Source organism: Otolemur garnettii, unplaced genomic scaffold, assembly GCF_000181295.1.
Source record: "Otolemur garnettii isolate 467f Iridium unplaced genomic scaffold, OtoGar3 scaffold00089, whole genome shotgun sequence".
In the NCBI taxonomy this organism is placed as follows: Eukaryota; Metazoa; Chordata; class Mammalia; order Primates; family Galagidae; genus Otolemur; species Otolemur garnettii.
In genome coordinates, this window is record NW_003852484.1 from 2458898 (window position 1) to 2479915 (window position 21018).

The 21018-nt window shown below is 51.1% G+C and overlaps 1 protein-coding gene across 1 annotated transcript in view; it reads left to right on the forward strand.

Annotated features, from left to right (window-relative positions):
* ADCY5 (adenylate cyclase 5) overlaps positions 1-21018 on the forward strand; it is a 154170-nt gene that overhangs the window by 123801 nt on the left and 9351 nt on the right. The window contains 6 exon segments of the mRNA XM_023516289.1: positions 930-1017; positions 12090-12206; positions 12645-12809; positions 15618-15793; positions 17699-17728; positions 18663-18795. Of these exon segments, the coding sequence (XP_023372057.1) occupies positions 930-1017; positions 12090-12206; positions 12645-12809; positions 15618-15793; positions 17699-17728; positions 18663-18795 (709 nt within the window).

Here is a 21018-nt window from a genome sequence, read left to right on the forward strand (position 1 = left end):
GGTGGCACCTCCAGGAACATCCTAGAGGTGTCCACCTGCCTTCTCAAGGCCTCTGCTGGCTTTCCCCCCAGTAACACCACCTGGCATTTCTTGGCAACTCTTGTGTCGTGGATGGCCACCTGGTGGTTGGCAGGGTGTGCCTGCCCGACGGGACCAGTGGGGAGTTCTGGATGGAAAGTCACATGCAGCAGCTCTTTTGTCTAAGGGTTCTCCTTGGTGGCTGCTGAGATCACCTGTGACCTGGACCTGAAAGGGGGGCAGGGGAAGATCTTTGCATTTTTCCTGCAGAACTGGCTAAGAATAGAGGAACAAAAACTTGGCAGATTTGTGGGGTCTGGTAGTGGGAGGGGACGGGAGTTGGGGACTTCTGAAGAGACATATCACCCTTGCTTCTTAAAGAGTGGCTGGCTGGGCTGCTGACAAAGGCATTTTTATAAAAGAAGGCCATTTATCAAATCCATTTCAGCCTTTGCAGTTATTTATGCAATCATGAGCAACGACTTGAAGGGAATAACCAGGTGGTTTTCAAAATGGGTCTTCCAGGCTAAATGAAGCATGTCTGTGAATAGCTAAGAATTAGGCAAAATTTCGACCAGGTGTCACCTGGTTCTCCATTCGGCTCCTCGTGAACCGCTGTCCCCACTGGAAGGTGACAGGAAGGTGGAAGGGTTGGAGACAGCCATGGGAAGGGCTTCTGAGTCCGTCTGTGAGGCTGTGTGGCCTCATCAGTGAGTTGGTAGGAAGGACTGGGTGATGGACTCAGGGAACACGGAGCCAGTTCAGGTTCCCCTCAGGGGCTTTCAGAGCCCAAGCCATCTAGAACAATGATGACTGACACAGGAGCCTGCAGCCTGTGTACCCAGAAGGCCCCGGGCCACTGCAGCCCTGCAGCCTGGAACAGCTTCTCCTCAACCCCTCTTTTCCCCCAGCTCCGCGTTCATGCTGGGCTTCTACCTGGCCTGTTTCCTGCTGCTGATCTTGGTGGTGTTTGTGTCTGTCATCTACTCCTGTGTGAAGGTGAGTCCAGCTGACACCTGCGTTCCATTCACCTTATCCCCACTCTGCTCAGTCCTGGCAGGGGCCCCTGCCCAGGACTCCAAGATACCCGGGAGCCTGAGTATGAAGCTTGGCACGGGGGTCGGGGTGATGCTGGTCACACCTCTGGATTGGCATTGGCACAAGCTAGCTGGAGGTGGGTGGTTTGCCAGTGGGAGCCTTGTCCTTCCTGGATGCTTTAATTTGCCTTTGCAAATCTTTGCAACCAGAAGATACTGTCACTGCTGCTCCTGTCTGTCCCTTCAGTATCAGGTAGGACACAGGAAGGGTGCCTAGCACAAAGCCTGGCGTGGAGCAGTGAATGTGCCGAGAGAATGAGTGCAGAAGAAATCTCTCAACACCCTCTTCCATGTTCTCTCGTGCCCTGGATTTCCCTGGAGGGAGCTCAGGGATTAAGAATTCCGAGCTACTGTCCCCATGGATGAGCAGGTCCCAGAGTGGCTCAGTGTTTCAGGGAGGGCCACACAGCTGCCCGATGTTGGCAGCATGGCTCTCTGCTGTGTGCTTTTCCCCCACATCCTTTCTTAGGCGTGTCCCATCTCCTGTCCAGGCTGTGTTCCTCGATGGACCTGACACCAGCCACTTTGTTCTGTTACAGACATCACTTAGGTGTCTGTTTGCCTTTCCTACCAAGCCCTGTCCTCGTTTCCTCCACCAGTGGCTTAAGAATCTGCTGAGCCTCTGGGGCCTCCCCACACTCACTGCAGCAAAGCCCTTAGGGTAGGGGCAGGCCAGGCCACTGTCGTTTCCTACATACTCTGCAGTGAGCACTGGGTTCTCCTCTGGAGGGAAGAGACCTCTGTCACTTTCCAAATCCCCTTTCTTTCTCCCCCTTCCAAACAAGCTCCATCATTAGTGTGGTAACTGCCCTATGGTCAAGGTCTTGGGGGACTGACTGTCCAAACTGGAAGGGACCTTAGAAATCCCCTGCCTTGGGTCAGCTGTCTCACTGGCAGGTTCAGAGGTGGACACCCATACAGGGGCAGGGCCAGCCAAAGTCACAGGGAGAATCAGTGTGAGAAGCCATGTGCCTAGCCAGCTGCTGTGGTGCGTGGTGGGGTTAACCCTGGTTCCTGCCTCCTTCCAGCCCTGTGTTCAGCCCCTCCGGCCTTTTGCTCTTCCTGTTGTCCAAGCTCCCCCAGCCCACTTTATCCAGAGTGGACAGGTCCATTTTCTTCATCCCATATATTCACAACAGCCAAATGATGGAAGCAACCCAGGTGTCCATCAGCAGATGAGTGAATAAACAAATAGGCCTTAAACCAGAATTAGAAAAAAAAAAAAAAACTGCAATTGAATATTACTCAACGTTAGGAAGGAATGAAGAGCTGTTACTTGCTACGGCACAGATGAACTTGAAAACACACGGAGGGAAAGAAGCCAGACACAAAAATCACAAGTTGTGTGATTCCACTTACACAGAACGTCTAGACTAGGCAAATTTACAGAGACAGAAAGTAGACAAGAGGTTGCCAGTGGCTGGTCGGAGGGCCCGTGGGGAGCTACTGCCTAATGGACATGGAGTTTCTCTTTGGGGTGATGGAAGGGTTTTGGAAGTAGGTAGCAGTGGCATTGCAGACGCTGTGAATGCAGTCAGTGCCACCGAGCAGTAGGTACACTTAACCGTGGCTCAAACAACACATTCTATGTTATATACGTTTTGCCACAATAAAAAAAGATCACAACAACTTACCCAAGAAAGCACACCCTAGCTGAAATGGCCTCGTAAAAGGTTTTTCTGCTGAGCCCCAAAGTTCTTAAGGTTTTTAAATGAAGTTAGGAACTGAGACCAAGTATTATTTGTTTCTTTCTTTATTTCAAGCACTTCAGCAGCCTTTTCAAATCAGAATCAAAGCTATGTGTAGTCTACTGTTTTTTATCTAGAACCTAAATTTCTTTTCTTTTCTGTCAGCGGCTTAGGCAAACTTGAGCTGTCCTAATGCCATTCCAATGGAGTTCCCAGACTCGTGTGTGTGTCTGGCGGTCAGTGCCGGAGGAGGGGAGGGCAGGCCCATTTTCCCACCTGCAACCACAGGCAGTGGCTGTTTGAGTTTGGACTTCGGTCTAGTGGGTTCTTTGTTCCACTGTTATGATTAGCTCTGAAAATCATCCCCTTCTCCTTTTGTGTTGTTGATCTACCCACTTTGTTGTCATGCCAAATTCAGTAAGCTTGTTCTCCATGCCATTAGCTAGCCAGTGGTTTTCCTGCCTTCTTTCTAAGGAGGCCTCAGGTTCCTCAGAGGGAGGCTGGTCGATGGAACACCTCCGTCCCCATGCCCTGCCCACACACTGTCCCTCTCCGCTCCACCACCTGCCCCCACATGCTCAGGGGAGCCTTACAGGTAGAAAGCTTCAGTAAAGCATGTGTTTAGAAACACATGGCATGGTAAGTCTGGAGCCTGCTCCTCTAGGCCAGCAGATTGGACCCTGATACCTGCCCTCGGGTCCTTGCTACCTCCTTCCCACCTGGCCTGATTACCCATCTTCCCAGGCTTTATCCACCTTCTGGAAAGCACAGCCCAATCTGAAAAGTTGTTTGTAGCATGAATTCCTCTTCTGTGCAATTATTCTCTCCTCTTTTGTGTTATGGATTAAACTGTTTGCACATTAAGGTGTGAAAGGTGGTTGGACCATATCCTACCTTTTGGGGTGTGTGCAGCAGGGAATTACCCTGCCTGGTTTAGGACATCAGCCTGTCTCTGAGCACCAGCATGCACCAAAGGTGGGGTGACTAAATTAATTTTGTCGCCTTTTCCAATATTGATGTGAAGCTGACTGGACTGTAGTTTTCAGCATCATTCTGTTTTCCCTTTGAAAACAGAACTCAGAGTTCAGAAATGTTTCGTTTTACTTCACAGTCTCTCTGAAGTCATGGCACGTGGCTTTCTAGTGAAATACGACAGTTCCCGAATTATTCCACAGCACAGGCCCTGCTGATCCAAAGCCGAGTGGTGTCATTTTCTTTCTCTATTTCCTTTATTTCCATTTCCATTTCTCTATTTCTATTTCCATTTTTCCAAAACAATGTGGACTTACTTCCTTAAATCGTCCATATTTTAACCTTTTTGAAGAGAGAAACATGAAAAAAGCATAGAGTGAGGTAATCATCTTCCCTGTCGGTCAGGAGGTAGTTTTCCCCAGTTTGTTCTGATTTTCCTTTTTTTCTAAGTGCTCTTATTACCTTTTTCTCTTGGGCCTGTTTGATCTTTTCCTGACTCAGCTTGGCGCAGTTCACACACACGCCTTAGACTTCTTCGTGAGGTGAATTCGGTGCCTTGGTCTCCACCTTGTCCTGACGTCCTGATCCCACTTCCCAGGGCATCAGCTGCCTTCCAGAGCTGTTGCTGCCCCTCAGATGCCTGCCTTAAATGTCATCTCCCTGAGTGCTTCCTTCCCATGATGCAGCTTCAGACGGCGAGTCTGTGTACCTACACACGTCACTCCTTCCTTCCCTTGGCATCTGTGCTGACCTGGGCCCAGAACTGCTTTTCTCAGAGGAAACCATGTCAAATCTCCTTCCCAGCATCACACATTGTCAGCCACTCAGGCATCTCAGGCAGGAAGAAGAAGCCCAGCCAACCCACCTGAGCCTGGAATCCACTCGGAGAAAACTGCAAGGGGGTGGGCCAGCCTGTGCTTGATCACCTCCAAGGGTGGTGAGCTCACTCACATCTCCTGACTGCACGCCCTGCCCTCCTTGGCCAGCTCTCACTATCTCATCCGGCTCCCTGTGGCTCCGCACTCATTGCCCTGTTCAGCATCCCACCCAGATGGATCCCAGCCAGAGGGTGGCTGTCTCCTTTGCCCACACTCTGGTCTAGACCCCCTGGTTCATTAGCTCATCCTTACTTAGAAGGCCAAACTCTACTTTCCAGAAGTTTCGAACGTGGGTATGTACAGATAGGCCTAGTAGGAGTGCTCGGCTTCATAGCAGAGTGTGAGTGAGAGTGTGTTTATGCGTTTGTATATCTTATTCATTCTCCAGCCTCTGGCTCCCTTAGATCTGCATTCCATTTATCCCCTGAACCAAACAGTCTGATCCCTTGCGATCTGTGGCTGAGCCCCTATAGACCCATCTTCTCTGTGTTGTCACTGAAAGAGCCTCTTCTCTTTCTGCAGCCTGAGTGTAGCTAAGTCCCTCCTTGCTGGCTGTCCTTTCTACCATTCCAGCCAGACTCCTGGTCCATACTTTGTACAACAGGGTCTTACTGTGCCACCAGCACCCTTATGTCCTAGTGTCTTCTCTCCTTGAAGGCTTAGGCTCCTATGCTTAACTTTCCACCTTTGTGCTCAGGGGCACACTTCATCTCTCTGGGAAGATGTGTTGTTGCCATACCCATGTTCACTTAGGGAGTGGAGATCTTTTCACTCCAGGAGGCATATCACAGGTTCCCCTGTGGCACTTGAGCCAGATAGCCCAGGGTCCAGATGTAAGCTCTGCTACTTTGGGCTGTGTTTGCCGAGCCTCTAAGGTGGATTTTATTGCATCTACTTTGCAGATGGGGAAATGGAGGTTCAGAGGTGAGGCAGTTTTCCCTAGGTAGTGCTAAGAAGTGGTTAGATAGGATTTAAATGTAGGTGGGTCTTGATTTCAGAGCCTATGGTCCTTCCCCTCCAGGATGCTGCCTTTGTTAATATGTCCATTTGACTCCTTAAGGGCCAGGTAATGAGAGCAGTGGTATGGAGCCCTTTTACCTGCCTTGTTTGGCCTCTGTAGTTTTCTTATCTTTTTGGTTTTGTTTTGTTAGTCTCACTCTGTCACCTAGGCCAGAGTGCAGTGGTACCATCATAGCTTGAGGTAGCCTTGAACTCTTAGGTTCAAATGATCCTCCTGCCTTTGCCTCCTGAGTAGCTAGGACTACAGGCATGTGCCACCATGCCCAGTTAATTTTTCTTATTATTTTTCTAGAGATGGAGTGTCACCATGTTGCCCAGGCTGGTCTCAAACTTCTGGGCTCAAGCAATCCTCCCACCTTAGCCTCCCAAAGTGCTGGGATTACAGGAGTGAGCTACTGTGCTCAGCTGCCGCTTCTTTTATTAGCTCCTTATCAAAGAGACTATTTTCTTATGCTTTTTGCCAGCTGATTTCTTTTTTTTTTTTTTTTTTTTTGAGACAGAGCCTCAAGCTGTCCCTCTGGGTAGAGTGCCATGGCATTACAGCTCACAGCAACCTCCAACTCCTGGGCTCAAGCGAGTCTCCTGCCTCCGCCTCCCAAGTAGCTGGGACCACAGGCGCCCGCCACAACACCCGGCTATTTTTTGGTTGCAGCCGTCATTGTTGTTTGGCGGGTCCGGGCTGGGGATTCGAACCCGCCACCTTAGGTGTATGTGGCTGGCGCCTTAGCCGGTTGAGCTATAGGCGCCAAGCCTGCCAGCTGATTTCATTACCTTCTTATATCTCTGCAATACCCTGGCCCCATATCACAGAGCCCCAGGGAGGTTATCTGCTCAGGAGCCAGGATCTAAACTCCTGCACTGCAGTCCTGGTTTATTAATTATGTCCCCACTCCCATTTTTCATGTTGAATCGATATGAATTAATCAGATTGGGACTGTACTGGTTGTGAATTTTTTTTTTTTTTTTGGTTGTGAACTTTTAAAAAACTGATAATTTTTCTGAGCTGAAGCAATTGGTTGGTGCAGACACAATTTTCCTGCTAGAAAAATGGAAAAGGCTTTCCAGGTTCTGATCACAGTCTGGTCCAGCATCAGGAAAAGACTCTGTTGCTGGTAAAGAGTTTTAAGATCCGAACTGGGATTAGTAAAGTTGCGATTCAGGGTCAACATACAGTGGACTTTCTGGTTACAGGAGACAGGACACTGTATATACATCAATACCAAGGCAGGACATAGACTCTCCTGGAGACTTCAAAAAAAGCAACAATTCTTAGGTTTCTACTGAGGTTTTAAAGTCAAGAGAAGGTCTTTTTAAGGGTATCAAGGGAAGATGGCTTGTAGCACGCCAGTGCATAAAGTCTTAATCATCCATTAGATTGGCAATTTTCAACCAGTATGCATGACACACTGGTGTGCTGTGAGAGGATCTTAGGTGTGCCACAAAAGTTTTTAAAGATCATTAATTACTTTTGAAAGAAGTTCAAAGCCCAGTAAGTATATATATATTTTTTTACTCTTTCTTGGATCAACATAATTTAAGTGTGCTGTGGAAGCTTAACTGTATGTTCAAGTGTGCCATGAGATAAAAAAGATTGAAAAACTCTGCTTTAGATAGATACTAGAGGTACTTCTAATCACTTTTTTTTTAAAAAAAAAAACAATATCCTGCAATTCTTCTTCTGGCCTCTGGGTGGCCCCTGGGGGCTTCTAGCCACATATTTACCAAGAAGCCTCTGTGCATATACCGTTCTCCACCCACCTCTTGTAAAGTGTCAGCTTGTACTGATAACCTTTGCCTACAGTCTCTACACTGGTGGTTCCAAAATGAAGAAGAAAGCCCTTAAACTAGTGGATTGGGCGATCAGAACCGAAGCAGTTTAAGCAACATGGAGAGTGGGAGGGCAAGATTTTAAGCAGCTAGAGATTTGAAACCATCTGTCACACCATTTCAGAGTAAGAAAGATCCTTGTGTTAGTGCCAAAACGTTTTCCCCAGCTGTGAAACAAAAAAATTCCTTTACATGAGAAACAAGGACTTTCATTCTTACTGGCAACGTAGCTCTTAAAATGCTGATATTAACTAGCTTTTCTGTTGCTTTTAACAGCTTACAGAGCACTTTCAGGGTATCACTTTAGTGGGTCCTCATGGCCACTCTGGGAGATGTGTGTTCCCTATCTACCAGTAAGGAGACTAAAACTAAGAGCATCTAATAATGTCCCCAGGATCACACAGCTAGTAAAAGGCCGAGTAGGATTTTTTAAAATAAGAGCTTTGGGCCAGTTTCTCACACCTGTAATCTTAGCATTCTGGGAGGCCGAGATGAGCGGATTGCTTGAGCTCAGGAGTTCAAAACTAGCCCGAGCAAGAGTGAGACCCAATCTCTACTAAAAAAAAATAGAAAAACTAGCAGGGTGTGGTGGCCCATGCCTGTAGTCCCCGCTGCTTGGGAGGCTGAGGCAAGAAGGATCGCTTGAGCCTAAGAGTTTAAGGTTACTGTGAGCTATGATGCCACAGCACTCTACCTAGGGTGACAGAGTGAGATTCTGTCTCAAAAATAAATAAATAAGAGCTTTGTTGAGCTCTAATTTACATACCATAAAATTCACCTTTAGGGCTCGGCGCCTATAGCTCAACCGGCTAAGGCGCCAGCCACGTACACCTAAGGTGGCGGGTTCGAATCCCCAGCCCGGACCCGCCAAACAACAATGATGGCTGCAACCAAAAAATAGCCGGGCGTTGTGGCGGGCGCCTGTGGTCCCAGCTACTTGGGAGGCGGAGGCAGGAGACTCGCTTGAGCCCAGGAGTTGGAGGTTGCTGTGAGCTGTAATGCCATGGCACTCTGCCCAGGGGGACAGCTTGAGGCTCTGTCTCAAAAAAAAAAAAAAAAAAAAAAAATTCACCTTTAGAAAGGTAAACTTCTAATTCACTAGTTTTTAGTATATTCGCAGAGTTATGCAACTATTTCCACAATTTAATTCCAGAACACTGTCATCATATCAAACAGAAACTTCATACTTCTCCTTCTCTGATTACTATGGGCCTGACAACCACTAGTCTACTTTGCACGAATCTGCACATTCTGTCCATCTCACATAAATACAATCGCATGATGTGTGGCCTTTTGAGACTAGTTTCTTTCACTGAGCACAGTAGTTTCAAGGTTCATCCATGTTGCAGCATGTAACAGGGCTTTGTTCATTTTTTTGTGGCTGAATAATTGCCATGTGGATATACCACATTTTGTTTATCTATTCATCAATTGATGGACATTTTGGCAATTTCCACCTTCAGGCTATCAGGAATAATGCTGCTATTAACATGAGTATGCAAATACCTGTACCTGTCCCTGTTTTCAGTTCTTTTGGGGGTAGACCCAGAAGTGGAATTACTGCATCATACAAAATTTTGTTTAATTTTTTTTAGGAACCATCATACTATTTTCCACAGTGGCTGCATTATTTTAGATTCCTACCAGCAATGCCCAAGGATTCCAGTTTCTTCATATCCTCACCAAAACCTTTTTTATTTCCTTGATGGGAGTCATTTAAAGCACAAAAATTCTTTTTTTTTTTTTTTTTGAGACAGTCTCACTATGTCACTCTCAGTAGAGTGCTGTGGTGTCACAGCTCACAGCAACCTCAAAATCTTGGGCTTAAGCGATCCTCTTGCTTCAGCCTCCCAAGTAGCTGGGACCACAGGCACCCGCTACAATGCCTGGCTATTTTTTGTCGCAGTTGTTATTATTGTTAGCTGGCCTGGGCTGGGTTCGAATCCGCCAGCCTTGGTGTATGTGGCTGGCACTGTAACCACTGTACTACGGGTGCTGAGCCAGCACAAAAATTCTAAATATTGATGAAGTCCAGTTTATCTGCTTTTTCTTTTGTGGCTTATACTTTTGGTGTCTTCTCTAAGAAACTATTGCCTAAGGGGACCTGCAGCCTTCTGATTTCAAGATCTTTCTTCTTTGAGCTCCAATGGGGGCAAGAAAACCTTCATCTTTTTCAGTTATACCCCTTTTAGTAACAGGATTTGTTATGTAAAATTTGGATTCAGTCAAAGGCTGCACTAAGGACTAGGAAGGCCACAGGTTCCCTACCCTGGCCTAATCCAAAGCCATAAAGATGTACTCATGTGTTTTCTTATAAGAATTTTAGGTGTGGCACCTGTGGCTCAAAGGAGTAGGGCGCCGACCCCATATACCAGAGGTGGCGGGTTCAAACTCAGCCCTGGCCAAAAAAACTGCAAAAAAAAAAAAAAAAGAAGAAGAATTTTATAGTTTAGCTCTTCCATATAGGTCTCTGGTTCATTTTGAGTTCATTTTGTATAGGGTGTGAGGTAGTGACCCAGCTTCATTCTTTTGCATGCGGATATCCACTTAACCCAGTACCATTTGTTGAAAACACTATTCTTTCCCCATTGAATTGTCTTGGCACCTTATCAAAATCAATTGACCATAAAGGTAAGGGTTTATTCCTGGACCCTATTTGATTTATCTGTCTATGAAGCAGGATTTTAATCCAAATTTATGCTCTTCTAGTCACAACATATCTTTTCCTCCACCCCATAAGAAGGTTCAGTCAGACTGTCTCTCTCCTTTTTTTTTTTTTTTTGCTTTTAAATATAATTCCTACTTTACAGAAGCTTGTTTTTTATTTTCTTTTAATACTTTAGGGCATCTCCTTTATAATCCCAGGGAGAAGTGCTTTCTGAGAACAATGCCACAAGCTTGCTGGCACAGGGACACACCTGAGAGGTGCCCCTGCTGGGGACATGGAGTCCAAGGTCTTCACATCTTAGCCTGTAGCCTCTCTGGTTGCCAGGCCTCTGCTGCGGTTGTCTATCCATGTGGTCTCTTCTTTCTGCTGAATAGGAAGCGGCCTTGCTGAAAGGGTAGAGGAGGATGGTGGGGTGGGAAAGATATTGTGCCTCCCTACACACATAGCCAGCCCAAAGTCTACGAGCAAGGGATAAGCAGGCCCTTACTTTTTGTCATGAACTCTGGAGGCTCTGAGGTTTGATTTTGTCCTACTTACAAGCTAATAAGTTAGCCTGTTTCTGTTTCATGGTTGCTGGTAGAAGACACAAGAGTCCTAGATCAGAGACAAAAAAACTTTATTACTCATGGCAAGTCAGCAGCATGTGCTGATTCCCTTTGCCCCTAGAGGACCATGGGGGCAATGTGATGGAAGCACATGGAAGCAGTGCATGTGGTGGGCTTGGGTTGCTGCTGAGGAATACCAGGCCAAGGGCCCAGAGCTTGGTGAGCTAGCAGGAGATACTGGGGCACACAAGCCGATTCCCCTCCCTACAAGGAGTGAGCAGTTAATGCTGGTCAAGCTGCAGCCCCTTGACCTCCTTAGATGTCTCTGTGACCAACTATAAAAGCTCTCATGAGCCTTGTGGTCCAGCACACTCACCAAGAATGTGCAGAAAAGCACTGGACCCATGATTGGGGAAGAGGCCTGCTTCCCTCAACACAAAACCCAGGGTAGCCTCAAGAGCCCTATAAATGGGCTTTGGAGAGGGGATATGTCTTGGTGAGGATCACACAAGAAAAGCCAAGCCAGGAACCTAGGCTTCCCCACTCTTGGCCTGGTGCTTTTTCTGTGCCCTTGGGGGTTTCCATCATTCACATGGATTGTTTGCAGCAGAGGCCTCACCAAGAAGAGTGGGGGTGGGCAGAGTGGGAAGCCTGAGTCCACTGCTTTGTCTCTCTGTCAACGTATTTTTTAGCCTAGGTTGCATAGAAGGTGAGGAGGACATGGTGTGTAAGGCCAGCTACATCAGATTTGGCAGAAATGGGACTTAGGAATCTGGTCACTGCCAAAACTGCAATGGGCCTTTGAATGGACACATGGTCTGTCCAGCTGCAGAATATACAGAAAGGGTTGGGTGAAGGAGTGGCAGGCCCATGGAGCTGTGTGCTGAGGAAAGCGCTCACTGAGTGCAGAGTGGAGGCCTGCCCCCTCCTGCCCCTGTCCCTCTTGCTCCCTAAGCCCAGCCCTTTCCTCCACACACCAGGTCCTATCTGAATCCTCAGACCCATAGCTACTCACACCTTCCTAGAAGATTTCCCAACCCTCCCCAAGAAGGTTCTGAGCCCCTCCCTGACTCCTCATCTGTCAACCACAGCCTCTCAGTCCAGAACTGGCCCCATAAGCAAATGTCCTTTATCTTCTTCTTCCCCATTGGGTCAAAATAGCGTCTTTCATTTCATCCTGCCTCTCATGGGCTCCCCAGGTGGACCCACTCTTGGCCAGCTGTAGGCCCTGCTGTAGGCTGGGAGGACATCGTGGGCCACACCTGCTGGGGCTGTGCTAGACAGCGTCACAGTGGGTGGGCTGAGTTCCTCTCAGGTGGTCTGTGGTGTCCTCATGGAATGCTCTTCCTCCCTCTCTCCCTGTCCCCCCACCCCAGGTTTTCCCCTCCCCACTGCAGACCCTCTCCAGGAAGATCGTTCGGTCCAAGATGAACAGCACTCTGGTTGGGGTGTTCACCATCACCCTGGTGTTCCTGTCAGCTTTTGTCAACATGGTGGGTGGCTCCACATCCTCCAGTGCCTCCCTGGCCCCATGGGGTCAAAGCCAGTGGGACCATATACCCCACAGACACGGTCTGGGAGAGTTTCCCTGGACATTCCTGTTCATGTCTCACCTCAGGCCTGGGATCACCTTTGACCCTTAATGAGGTTCACCTGGGTGTTTAGTTTTTTACTGCCAAAGCAAGAAGAGCCAGAAAGAGCTCAGGGAAGGCCCCAGGTGTGTTTTAAGAGCCTGGCCTTGGGAGGGCGCACCAGCCAGGGCGGCTGGGCAAACCTTGTTTGGTCCTCATCCTCCCCCAGCTTTTGTCCCCCATCAGTGTCAGGCTGCACTGGAGACAGAGGATGGGCGGTCCCGCTGCCTGTGGGTGGTGAGCTGCCTGGCTGCCCCCAGGAGCTGAGCTGCTCCTCCCTGCCCTCCTCCCCTGCCCCAGTTCATGTGCAACTCCAAGGACCTGCTGGACTGCCTGGCGGAGGAGCACAACATCAGTGTGAGCCAGGTCAGCGCGTGCCACGTGGTGGAGTCAGCTGTCAACTACAGCCTGGGAGACGAGCAGGGCTTCTGTGGCAGCACCTGGCCCAACTGCAACTTCCCCGAGGTACTGGGAGAGCCTCCTGCCCTGCCCCATGCTGTGCTGGCTGCTTGGGACATCCTGAGGGACAGTCAGGGCCCTCCAGATGACTGCCATTTAGAGACCTCCTTCCTCTGGTTTCTCTCCCTGTGCATGACAGTGACAATGATAATAATGTAGCTGTTGTCTCTCTACCATGCACTGTGGCTGAGTGCTTTACATGCATTCACTGTCAAGTCCTCACAACAACCCTATGACACCGATAACTGTATTATCTCTGAGCATCGATGCACAGAGAGGTTAAGTTACTTCTCCCAGTTCACACAGCTGGTCAGCAGCAGAGCCAGTGCTCTCATCCCAGTTGTCTGGTTCTGGAGTTCATGCTTCTCACCAACGGTGAAACTCTGGATCCTCAGCTTCTGCAGCAGACCCAGCCCTATCTCAGGAGAGCCCACCTGAGCCCCCAGCTGTTAGGGCCAGAGAGCAAGGAGGGGAGCAAACCCAGTCCCAAACCAGCACCACAATAAACGCCACCTATTCAAAGTGACCAATTCAGTAAATTTTAGTGTATTAACAGATTTCTATGGCCATCATCATAACCTAATTTTATAACATTTTCATCAGCCCAAAATGAAATTCTATACCCACAGGCTTTGGGGTTTGACATACTCCAAGTGTCCTCATTCAGAAAATGGCACGTATTAAGTACCTATGGTGTGCAGGGTGCTTCATTCACGTTGCTGCGTCTGTTGGGAACAGATTGCTGGAGGGTGGCATGGCTGGGCTCCCAGCCCTGGTGCTTGCTCCACGCCCCCAGGTCCCCAGCTCCCTGCTTGGCGCTCAGGTGAAACCTGTGGGATGGCGACAGTTCTGCCTTTCCTGGAGAGAAGGTCCCTGCTTTTCCTCTAATTCCCAAAGCACCCCTGACTCTCAGCAAAGGTTCGGGACAATAGCTGAGGGTCACAGTGGGTGGCCTGTCCCTGGAAAGAGCCCAGTGCTGCTCACTGTGCACAGACAGGGCAAGGAGAGAGGAGCAGGGCTCGGCTGTACTCCTAGATGGGCCTGCGCCCCACCTCTCTGGCTCCTGCCTCCCCTCCCCACTTCCCCTCACATCTGGCTGAAAGCCCATGGGAGCAGTGTTTCCGCTTCCTGAGGGCTGTTTGCTGAGGAGCTGAGGCTATTTTTGGTCTTGTACTTGCCCCTCAGCAGTGGCTCCCCAGGAGAAGCTGAGGTACGGGGGAGGAGGGCAGCCATGGCCATGTTCTGGCACATCTGTGGGACATGCTTGGTCCCAGCCTTCAGCCCTCACCAGCATGCCCCATTTAGGCCTGCTGACCCGGGCCCTGCTGACCACAGGGCTGTCAGGCCCTTCACCCCCACAAGTGTTCTTCTGATTCAGCAACTCCTTCCTCATGGAGCCCCAGCCCCTTGGAGACCCCAGCATTAAGCCTTGGCTTTCTGGTTGTCTGGGCCCAGGGTCTGAGTGGGAATCCAGGTTGGCTTTGGGGGGGTTCCCTCTCCCCTTCCCCCCTCCCAAGGACAGGTTGCTGGGGCTCTCGGGCTGTTTTGTCTGGGCATGCCTCCCTCTGCCCCCGTTCCTGGTGGGAACTTGAGGCTACCCCCCACTCTTATTCCCAGGGGACCCTCGATAGGTTCTCTCTTGGCTCCAGAAGGCCTGTAAAGGCAGAGGGTCCCAACCTGGGGGCCACACCCCCTACCAGCCACCACCATTTGGCCCCCAGCCTGGAGCAGAGGCAGTGTGTGCAAATAGTTGGAGCCTGGAAGCTTGACTCAGAAATAATGGCACTAAATTTAAAAGGAAGAACAAAGTCAGAGATAGGTGCTGACGTGTCTATGATCAGCGTCAGGGGATGAGAGAGTAGAAGGGGACCTCTGAGAAAACCTGGTTTGGCTCCTCATTGTTTAAGAAGGAAACTGAGGCTCAGAGAACACAGGGATTTCCCAGAGTAAACAGTACAGGGCCTCAGTCCCTCATCTGAAGCCTTTGGGGCCACATCTATTTTAGACTTTGGAATTTTTCAGAGTTTAAAAGGTTGCCTCACACCCCCAGCAGAGTCTGGATCAGTACCTGACAATGAAGCACTGTAATATTTACATGGCAAAACATATGACTGGTCATCGGAAGCAGGGGAAAGGTGGAAACCAGCCCCCTGTCCGTCAGGGCAGGCTTTGTCCCCAAATCAGGTCGGTTCAGGTGTGGCCCCCGTGTGAGTTATGAAAATACTTCCAACATTTGGAAGTTTGGGCGTCAAGGTGGCAAGTCAGGAGCCGCAGGCCTGTGCTCCTGAAGTTACTGAGGGTTGCCAGGCACCACACCAAGGGCTTCATCCCGTGTGTTTATCACAGCAAGCCCACGAGGTAGGAATCTCTGCAGATGGGGACGCCGAGGCTTCCAGGGGTTGAGTGAGTGGCTTGGGTTGGAAATTGAACCCAGGTGAGCCTGAGCCTGGAGCCTGCTCTCACATCCCAGACTTGCTTCCTTACCAGGGGCCTCCACCTCATGTCATGCCTGCTGGCAAGTCTGGGTCAGCAGGAGCAGGCCCCTATAGGAGCGGGCAGGGGCCGCTGACACCTGCCCTCTGCCCACAGTACTTTACCTATAGTGCACTGCTCAGCCTGCTGGCAAGTCTGGGTCAGCAGGACCGGGCCCATGTAGGGGCAGGGGCTGGGGGCCCAGCTGATGCCTGCCCTCTGCCTGTAGTACTTCACCTACAGCGTGCTGCTCAGCCTGTTGGCAAGTCTGGGTCAGCAGGGCCGGGCCCGTGCAGGGGCAGGGGCTGGGGGGCCCAGCTGACGCCTGCCCTCTGCCCGCAGTACTTCACCTACAGCGTGCTGCTCAGCCTGCTGGCCTGCTCCGTGTTCCTGCAGATCAGCTGCATCGGGAAGCTGGCACTCATGCTGGCCATCGAGCTTGTCTATGTGCTCGTCGTCGAGGTGCCTGGAGTCACACTCTTTGATAATGCTGACCTGCTGGTCACCGCCAACTCCATGTACGTGGCGCCTCCCTCAGGCCCCCTGGGTGTGGGGCATTATAGGGAGGCAGGAAGCTGGACCCTGGTCCTGCAAGGAGGGTGTCTCGTTCTTCCCCAGCCCCTTCCCCTGGGCAGAGCAGGGTGGGGTTTTATTTCTTTCCCCCTTCCCCAGGGTGGGGTTGCCCTTAGGCCTCACTGTCTTCCTGCCTCTAGTGTGCTACTCACTCCTGACATAACATTCCTCCCCTCCCCAGGGCAGCCTTGGACAGGCTGTCCTTGCCCAGCTTCAGCTGCCTGTGACCCCTCTGGCCCAGAGGGGTCCAGGCTCAGCAGAACTCAGTGGCAAGGTCCGTGGGAGCAGAGGGATGGGGCTGTGGTTGTCTGCAGTCCTGCCTTGAACCAGACATTTTTATGAACATTATACGTTCTCATCCTCACACCAACCCAGGCAAACAGAGAGGCCAGGCACGAGAGGCTGGCTTCTGTGCCCTGCTCAAAGCTCTGGGTCGTGGTGGCAGATGTTAGGCCCCACAGCCCAGACATGGTGGGCATGAAGGTTGTGTCCAAGGCTGTCTGGCCTCAGAGTAAGCCTAGTCATCTAGTGATAGATGTCAGATTTCAAGGGAGGCAGTGCCATAAGGGGAAAGAGCTTGAGCTTTGGGTCAGATTGAGATTGAATCTCTGTTAGACACATTCAGTTTTTCCTCTAAATCTCATTTTTTCCAGTATGGGAATAATACCCATAGTAGTAAATGTATGTAAAATGCCTGGTACATACCACCTTTTTCTTCCTGTTCCCATCCCCTACACGTACACCAAACTGTAAAAAAAAAAAAAAAAAAAAAAGACCTGTGTCCCCTAAGAAAATGCAGCAGTGGCAAACTACTTTCTTTGAGTTAGAGGAGGGGATCCATTCCTCGCCCATTCATTCCTTCAAAAATATTTACGAAAGTCCTACTGTGTGCCAGCCCCTGAGCTAGACAGTGGAGGTACAACTGTGGGTACAGATAACCCATCAGAAACATTCCTTTCTTGTGAGGGGAAAAGGCAGCTGAGAGAATGAAGATGTAGTGAAGGGGCTAAGTCAGACTCCAGGAAGAACTCGGCAGTTGTGGGGGCTGTAGGCAGATGACCAGACAGGACCATCAGCAAAAGCATGGCTGCAGTCCTGCCAGGAGCGGGGAGAGGAGGGCCTTTCTACCCAGGGTCAGGGCTGGAGCTGGGACACTTGCCCTCTTCCTGCTGCCCCTCCCCCGCTGCTGAGATGGCAGCAGAGAATGGGACTCATTTCTGGGCTGGGAGACCCTGCCTTGGCTCTAAGGCAGCACTGTCCCAATAGATACAAAATGCAAGCCACATATCTAAAGTAAAATTTTCCAGTGGCCATATTTAAAAAGCAATAAGTGTAATTCATTTAAACGATACTGTCTATCTAAAATATCATTTTAATATGTAATTAGCATAAAATTATTAGTGAAATACTTTACCCTATTTTCCACATGAATTATTCAAAACTTGGTGTATATTTTACACTCGCAGCATGTTTGAACTTGAAGTAGCCACATTTTCGGGCCCAGTAGCCACATGTGGCCAGCAGCTGCCACTCTGGATAGAACAGGTGTAGGGTGTCTCTTCTCCCTCTGGACGGCAACAGGGGCTGGTCCAGGTGGATGTGCTTAGGGTGGGCAGGGTAAGAGGTAAGAGGTGGTGGTTTTGGTCATGGTAATCAGATGCTCTTTGCTTGGGGCTGGGCTTTCTTCAGGCCTCCCACCTGAAAGTGTCCTCGGATGTGAAGCATGGGGGATCGGGAGCCCAGGAGCAAACTAGTGAGGGTGGTAGAGTGGTGGGGGGATGTCAAGTGGGGACAGAGCCTACTGTCTGTAGCAGCATGGCCCTGAGTAGTATTCCCTGCTCTGTTCACAGAGATTTCAACAACAACGGGACCTCCCAGTGGTGAGTTAAAGCCTCCTCGTCGGTAGGCCCTCTTCTTGCCCTCTGTGCAGAGCAGATGGGAGAAGGCAGTGGTGTCTAGAAGGGGGTCCTTGGAGGGGATCCATGGGGAGGTGGGTGGTGTGGAGGAGTCCCTCCCAGGGCAGCAAGATGTCCTAATGGGGTGGACACCCTTATTTTCCTCATGATCCCCACCACCCCATGATGATCTGTAGACTCTAAGGTCGCTCTCCGGGCCTCTTTTTAAAGCACCGAGCCTCGAGCTCTGCCCCAGGAGCACACTCAGGGACACAGCTGTGGGAGAAAAGGAGCTGGTGCTCACTTGCCCTCTGGAGGCCTGCAGGGGTGTGGGCAGGGAGTCTTCGTGTAGCCTTCAAGGTTTGGGCTCTTTGCTGGCACAAGGAGCAGGGTTTAGAATAGCTGCTTTTGTTAAGAGTGTTGGCTAATGATGTTAACAAAAACACCACTGCGCAGTGACAGTGGCCAGCGGGAGAGTGCCTGTTTGTCGGGTGCAGCACTGAGCATGCCGCATGCGCTATCGTTTATCCTCGCCACAGTCTTGAAATGTGGCTATTGTTAACCCATTTTACAGATGAGGAAACTAATGTTCAGAGAGATTAAGAGACTTGCCCAGGGTTGCCCAGAGGCAGGATCAGGGGCCCGCCTGGCTCCCTTTCACTGCACCCACTGCCCCTGTCTTGTCTGCTGTTGGGGGATGAGAGGGGTCAGGAGAGGAGCAATGGCTGCCTGAGCAGGGGCTGAGATGGGCTGCAGTTAGGGAGGCTTCCTAGAGGAGGCAACATCTTAGGCAGAGTTGGAGCAGAAGGGTGAAGAGGAAGGGACACTCTAGTGGGGGGAAGGAAAAAGGCCCAGGGGTCCTCAGGGCCTACTGTGAGGGGTCAGGGTGGTCTCAGACCTATCTGCCTCCTCTCTGCAGCCCTGAGCATGCGACCAAGGTGGCGCTGAAGGTGGTGACGCCCATCATCATCTCAGTCTTCGTGCTGGCCCTGTACCTGCATGCTCAGCAGGTGGAGTCTACCGCCCGCCTCGACTTCCTCTGGAAACTGCAGGTGGGGGGCCCGGGGCTGGAGCCAGGTGGGGGAGGCACTCGTGAGCCACTGATCTAGTGAACGAGCTCTTCAGCTGGACTGGGCTGGGTCTCAGTCTTATGCTGACAAGGTGTCCTGCCCAGGCCACGTCCCAGCAGATCTCCTCCCTTTTCTCCAGGGCCAAGGGACAAAACTCTAGGGTTTATTCAAGACACCCCCTCTCCCCCTTCAACAGTGCTGGGACTTTGATGGGCCCAGGAGGTGTGATTTGAAGTTGGCTCGGCTGATACTGGCTGGGCATTTCCCATGTGTGTCTATAGGCAGGGACAGAGGGGAGGTGTGGGCAGGCCTAGTGTGTGGCAGGGTCAGGAAGGAGTCCAGGAGGGTAGAGAAAGAGGGGAGAAGATGGGTGGGGGGCAGGAGCCTGGCCAGGTGTGAGGGGCTGGCACCAAAGGCTTGTGAGCAGGGTTGAGCTCACCAGAACTTGGCTCAAAGAATCCTCCAGAGAGATGGATGGAGGGAGCAGCCCGAGGCAGTGGGGTGGCCAGGGGGCCACAGCTCTGACCATGCTGGAGCACAGAAAGTGAGAAAATCCAGCCAGCACTTGGCTCTTAAGCTACATACCCTGTGACCTGTCCATTGTGTCCCCTTGGAGGAAGGGTTGAGTATAGGCCAGCAGAGGGTGCTGTATGTGCTAGCAATAGCCCTGTGGCCCCTTGTCACCTGCTTGACGACCTCTGAAGAGTCAGGAGAGGTTCCCTGGGGGGCTCAGCAGGAGAAAGCCCCTCTTCATGTGGGCTGGTGCAGACCTTTTATTCCAGCCAAGCCCCTCGCATGCTAAGCCTGCCCCAGCCCCTGTCTCCAGGCCACCGCAACTCATGCACAGCTTGCTCAGACCTCCTCTGCCCCAGACTTCCAGAAGTCTTTGGGCTGGGGCAGGAGGCCCCAGTTCTTCACTGGATGCTGGATGAGGATGGGAGCATTTGGACACCCTTTCTGCAGGGTATTTTGCATGGGGTCTGGCTAGACTTGAGCTTGGAGGTCTGCAATGGGGGTATCCTGAGGTGGGGGGAACCAGGGAGATTGTCATGTTGTTCCGTGCAGTGACCTAGGAACTCCCAGCGCGTGCCTGCACCTCCCAGGCTTCTCCGTTCTCTCATGCATGCCTGGCACACTCCCAGGAGGCTCCAGCTCTATTAGGGACTGGCCGGGCTCAGTGGGCCCTGGAGCCCATGTCCCTGCACTTCTCTGCTCACACACACCCTGCTCTACAGCCCCCAGGAACCCACATCGTCTGTTGTTGTTGCGCAACTCAACTGTGTTGCAAAGCCCTGGAGAAGAACGAGCCTGCTGCTCAGCCCTCCTGACTCCAGCCCCCACTCCACCCCAACCCTGTCTCTGTCTAGACCCTGAGTGTGCACAGGGTCCGATGGAGGCTGCTGCCAGCTTTCTCTTGGGTGCGTCTCTTGGCATGAAGGCAGAGGCCTGATGAGCTGGGAGCAGGTGAGGGCACCTGTCTCTCCAGCTCAGCCAGGTTCTGAACCTTCTAGGCCAGGAACAGCCACAGCCTCGGGGCCTCTCCCCTGCTGTGGGAAGTGTGTATTGGGGATGGGGACAAGACTTTCTTCTTCCTCTGGGTCTGAGGCCTCCAGCAGCCCAGTGCCAGACCTCCAGGGGTAGTCACTCAGCTGCCATCTCCCTTCTGTTGTCAGCCTCAGGGCTCGTATTCTTAGCATTCCCCCCACCCCCTCCTCTGTAGCCCCAGAAATGGCCATTTCTGCTTCATTACACCCCTAAGCTCTTCAGGGTAGCCCATGCTCTCTCCCCGTGCACTACTGTGGGATCAGCCATGGTGCAGTGGGCCCTGGTCACATGCTACCAGCTGCCTCAATGCTGCATTCAGTGGTCACATCTCCTCAGGTCCAGTCTGGAGCAGTCTGTCTTTCCTCTTCTCTCAGTCCTTGCCAGTCTTAAAGAACCTGTTGTTCTCTGACCTTTAGACCCATGTCCAGATAGGCCACCTTCCTGGAGGAACTCCATGGAAAAGGAGCCACACATTTCTCACGACAGCAGGCAGACCCGTGCAGACCCCTCCCACCGCTGGTGATGTCAGTCCTGGTCACCTGCTGGGGTCTCCTAGATTTTTCCACTGTCAAGTCTGCTTTCCTCTCTTTGTACTTGACTGGCATTTATGGAAAGATAGTCTAATATTACACCAATTTTCCGATCCTTGGCAAATCTCTA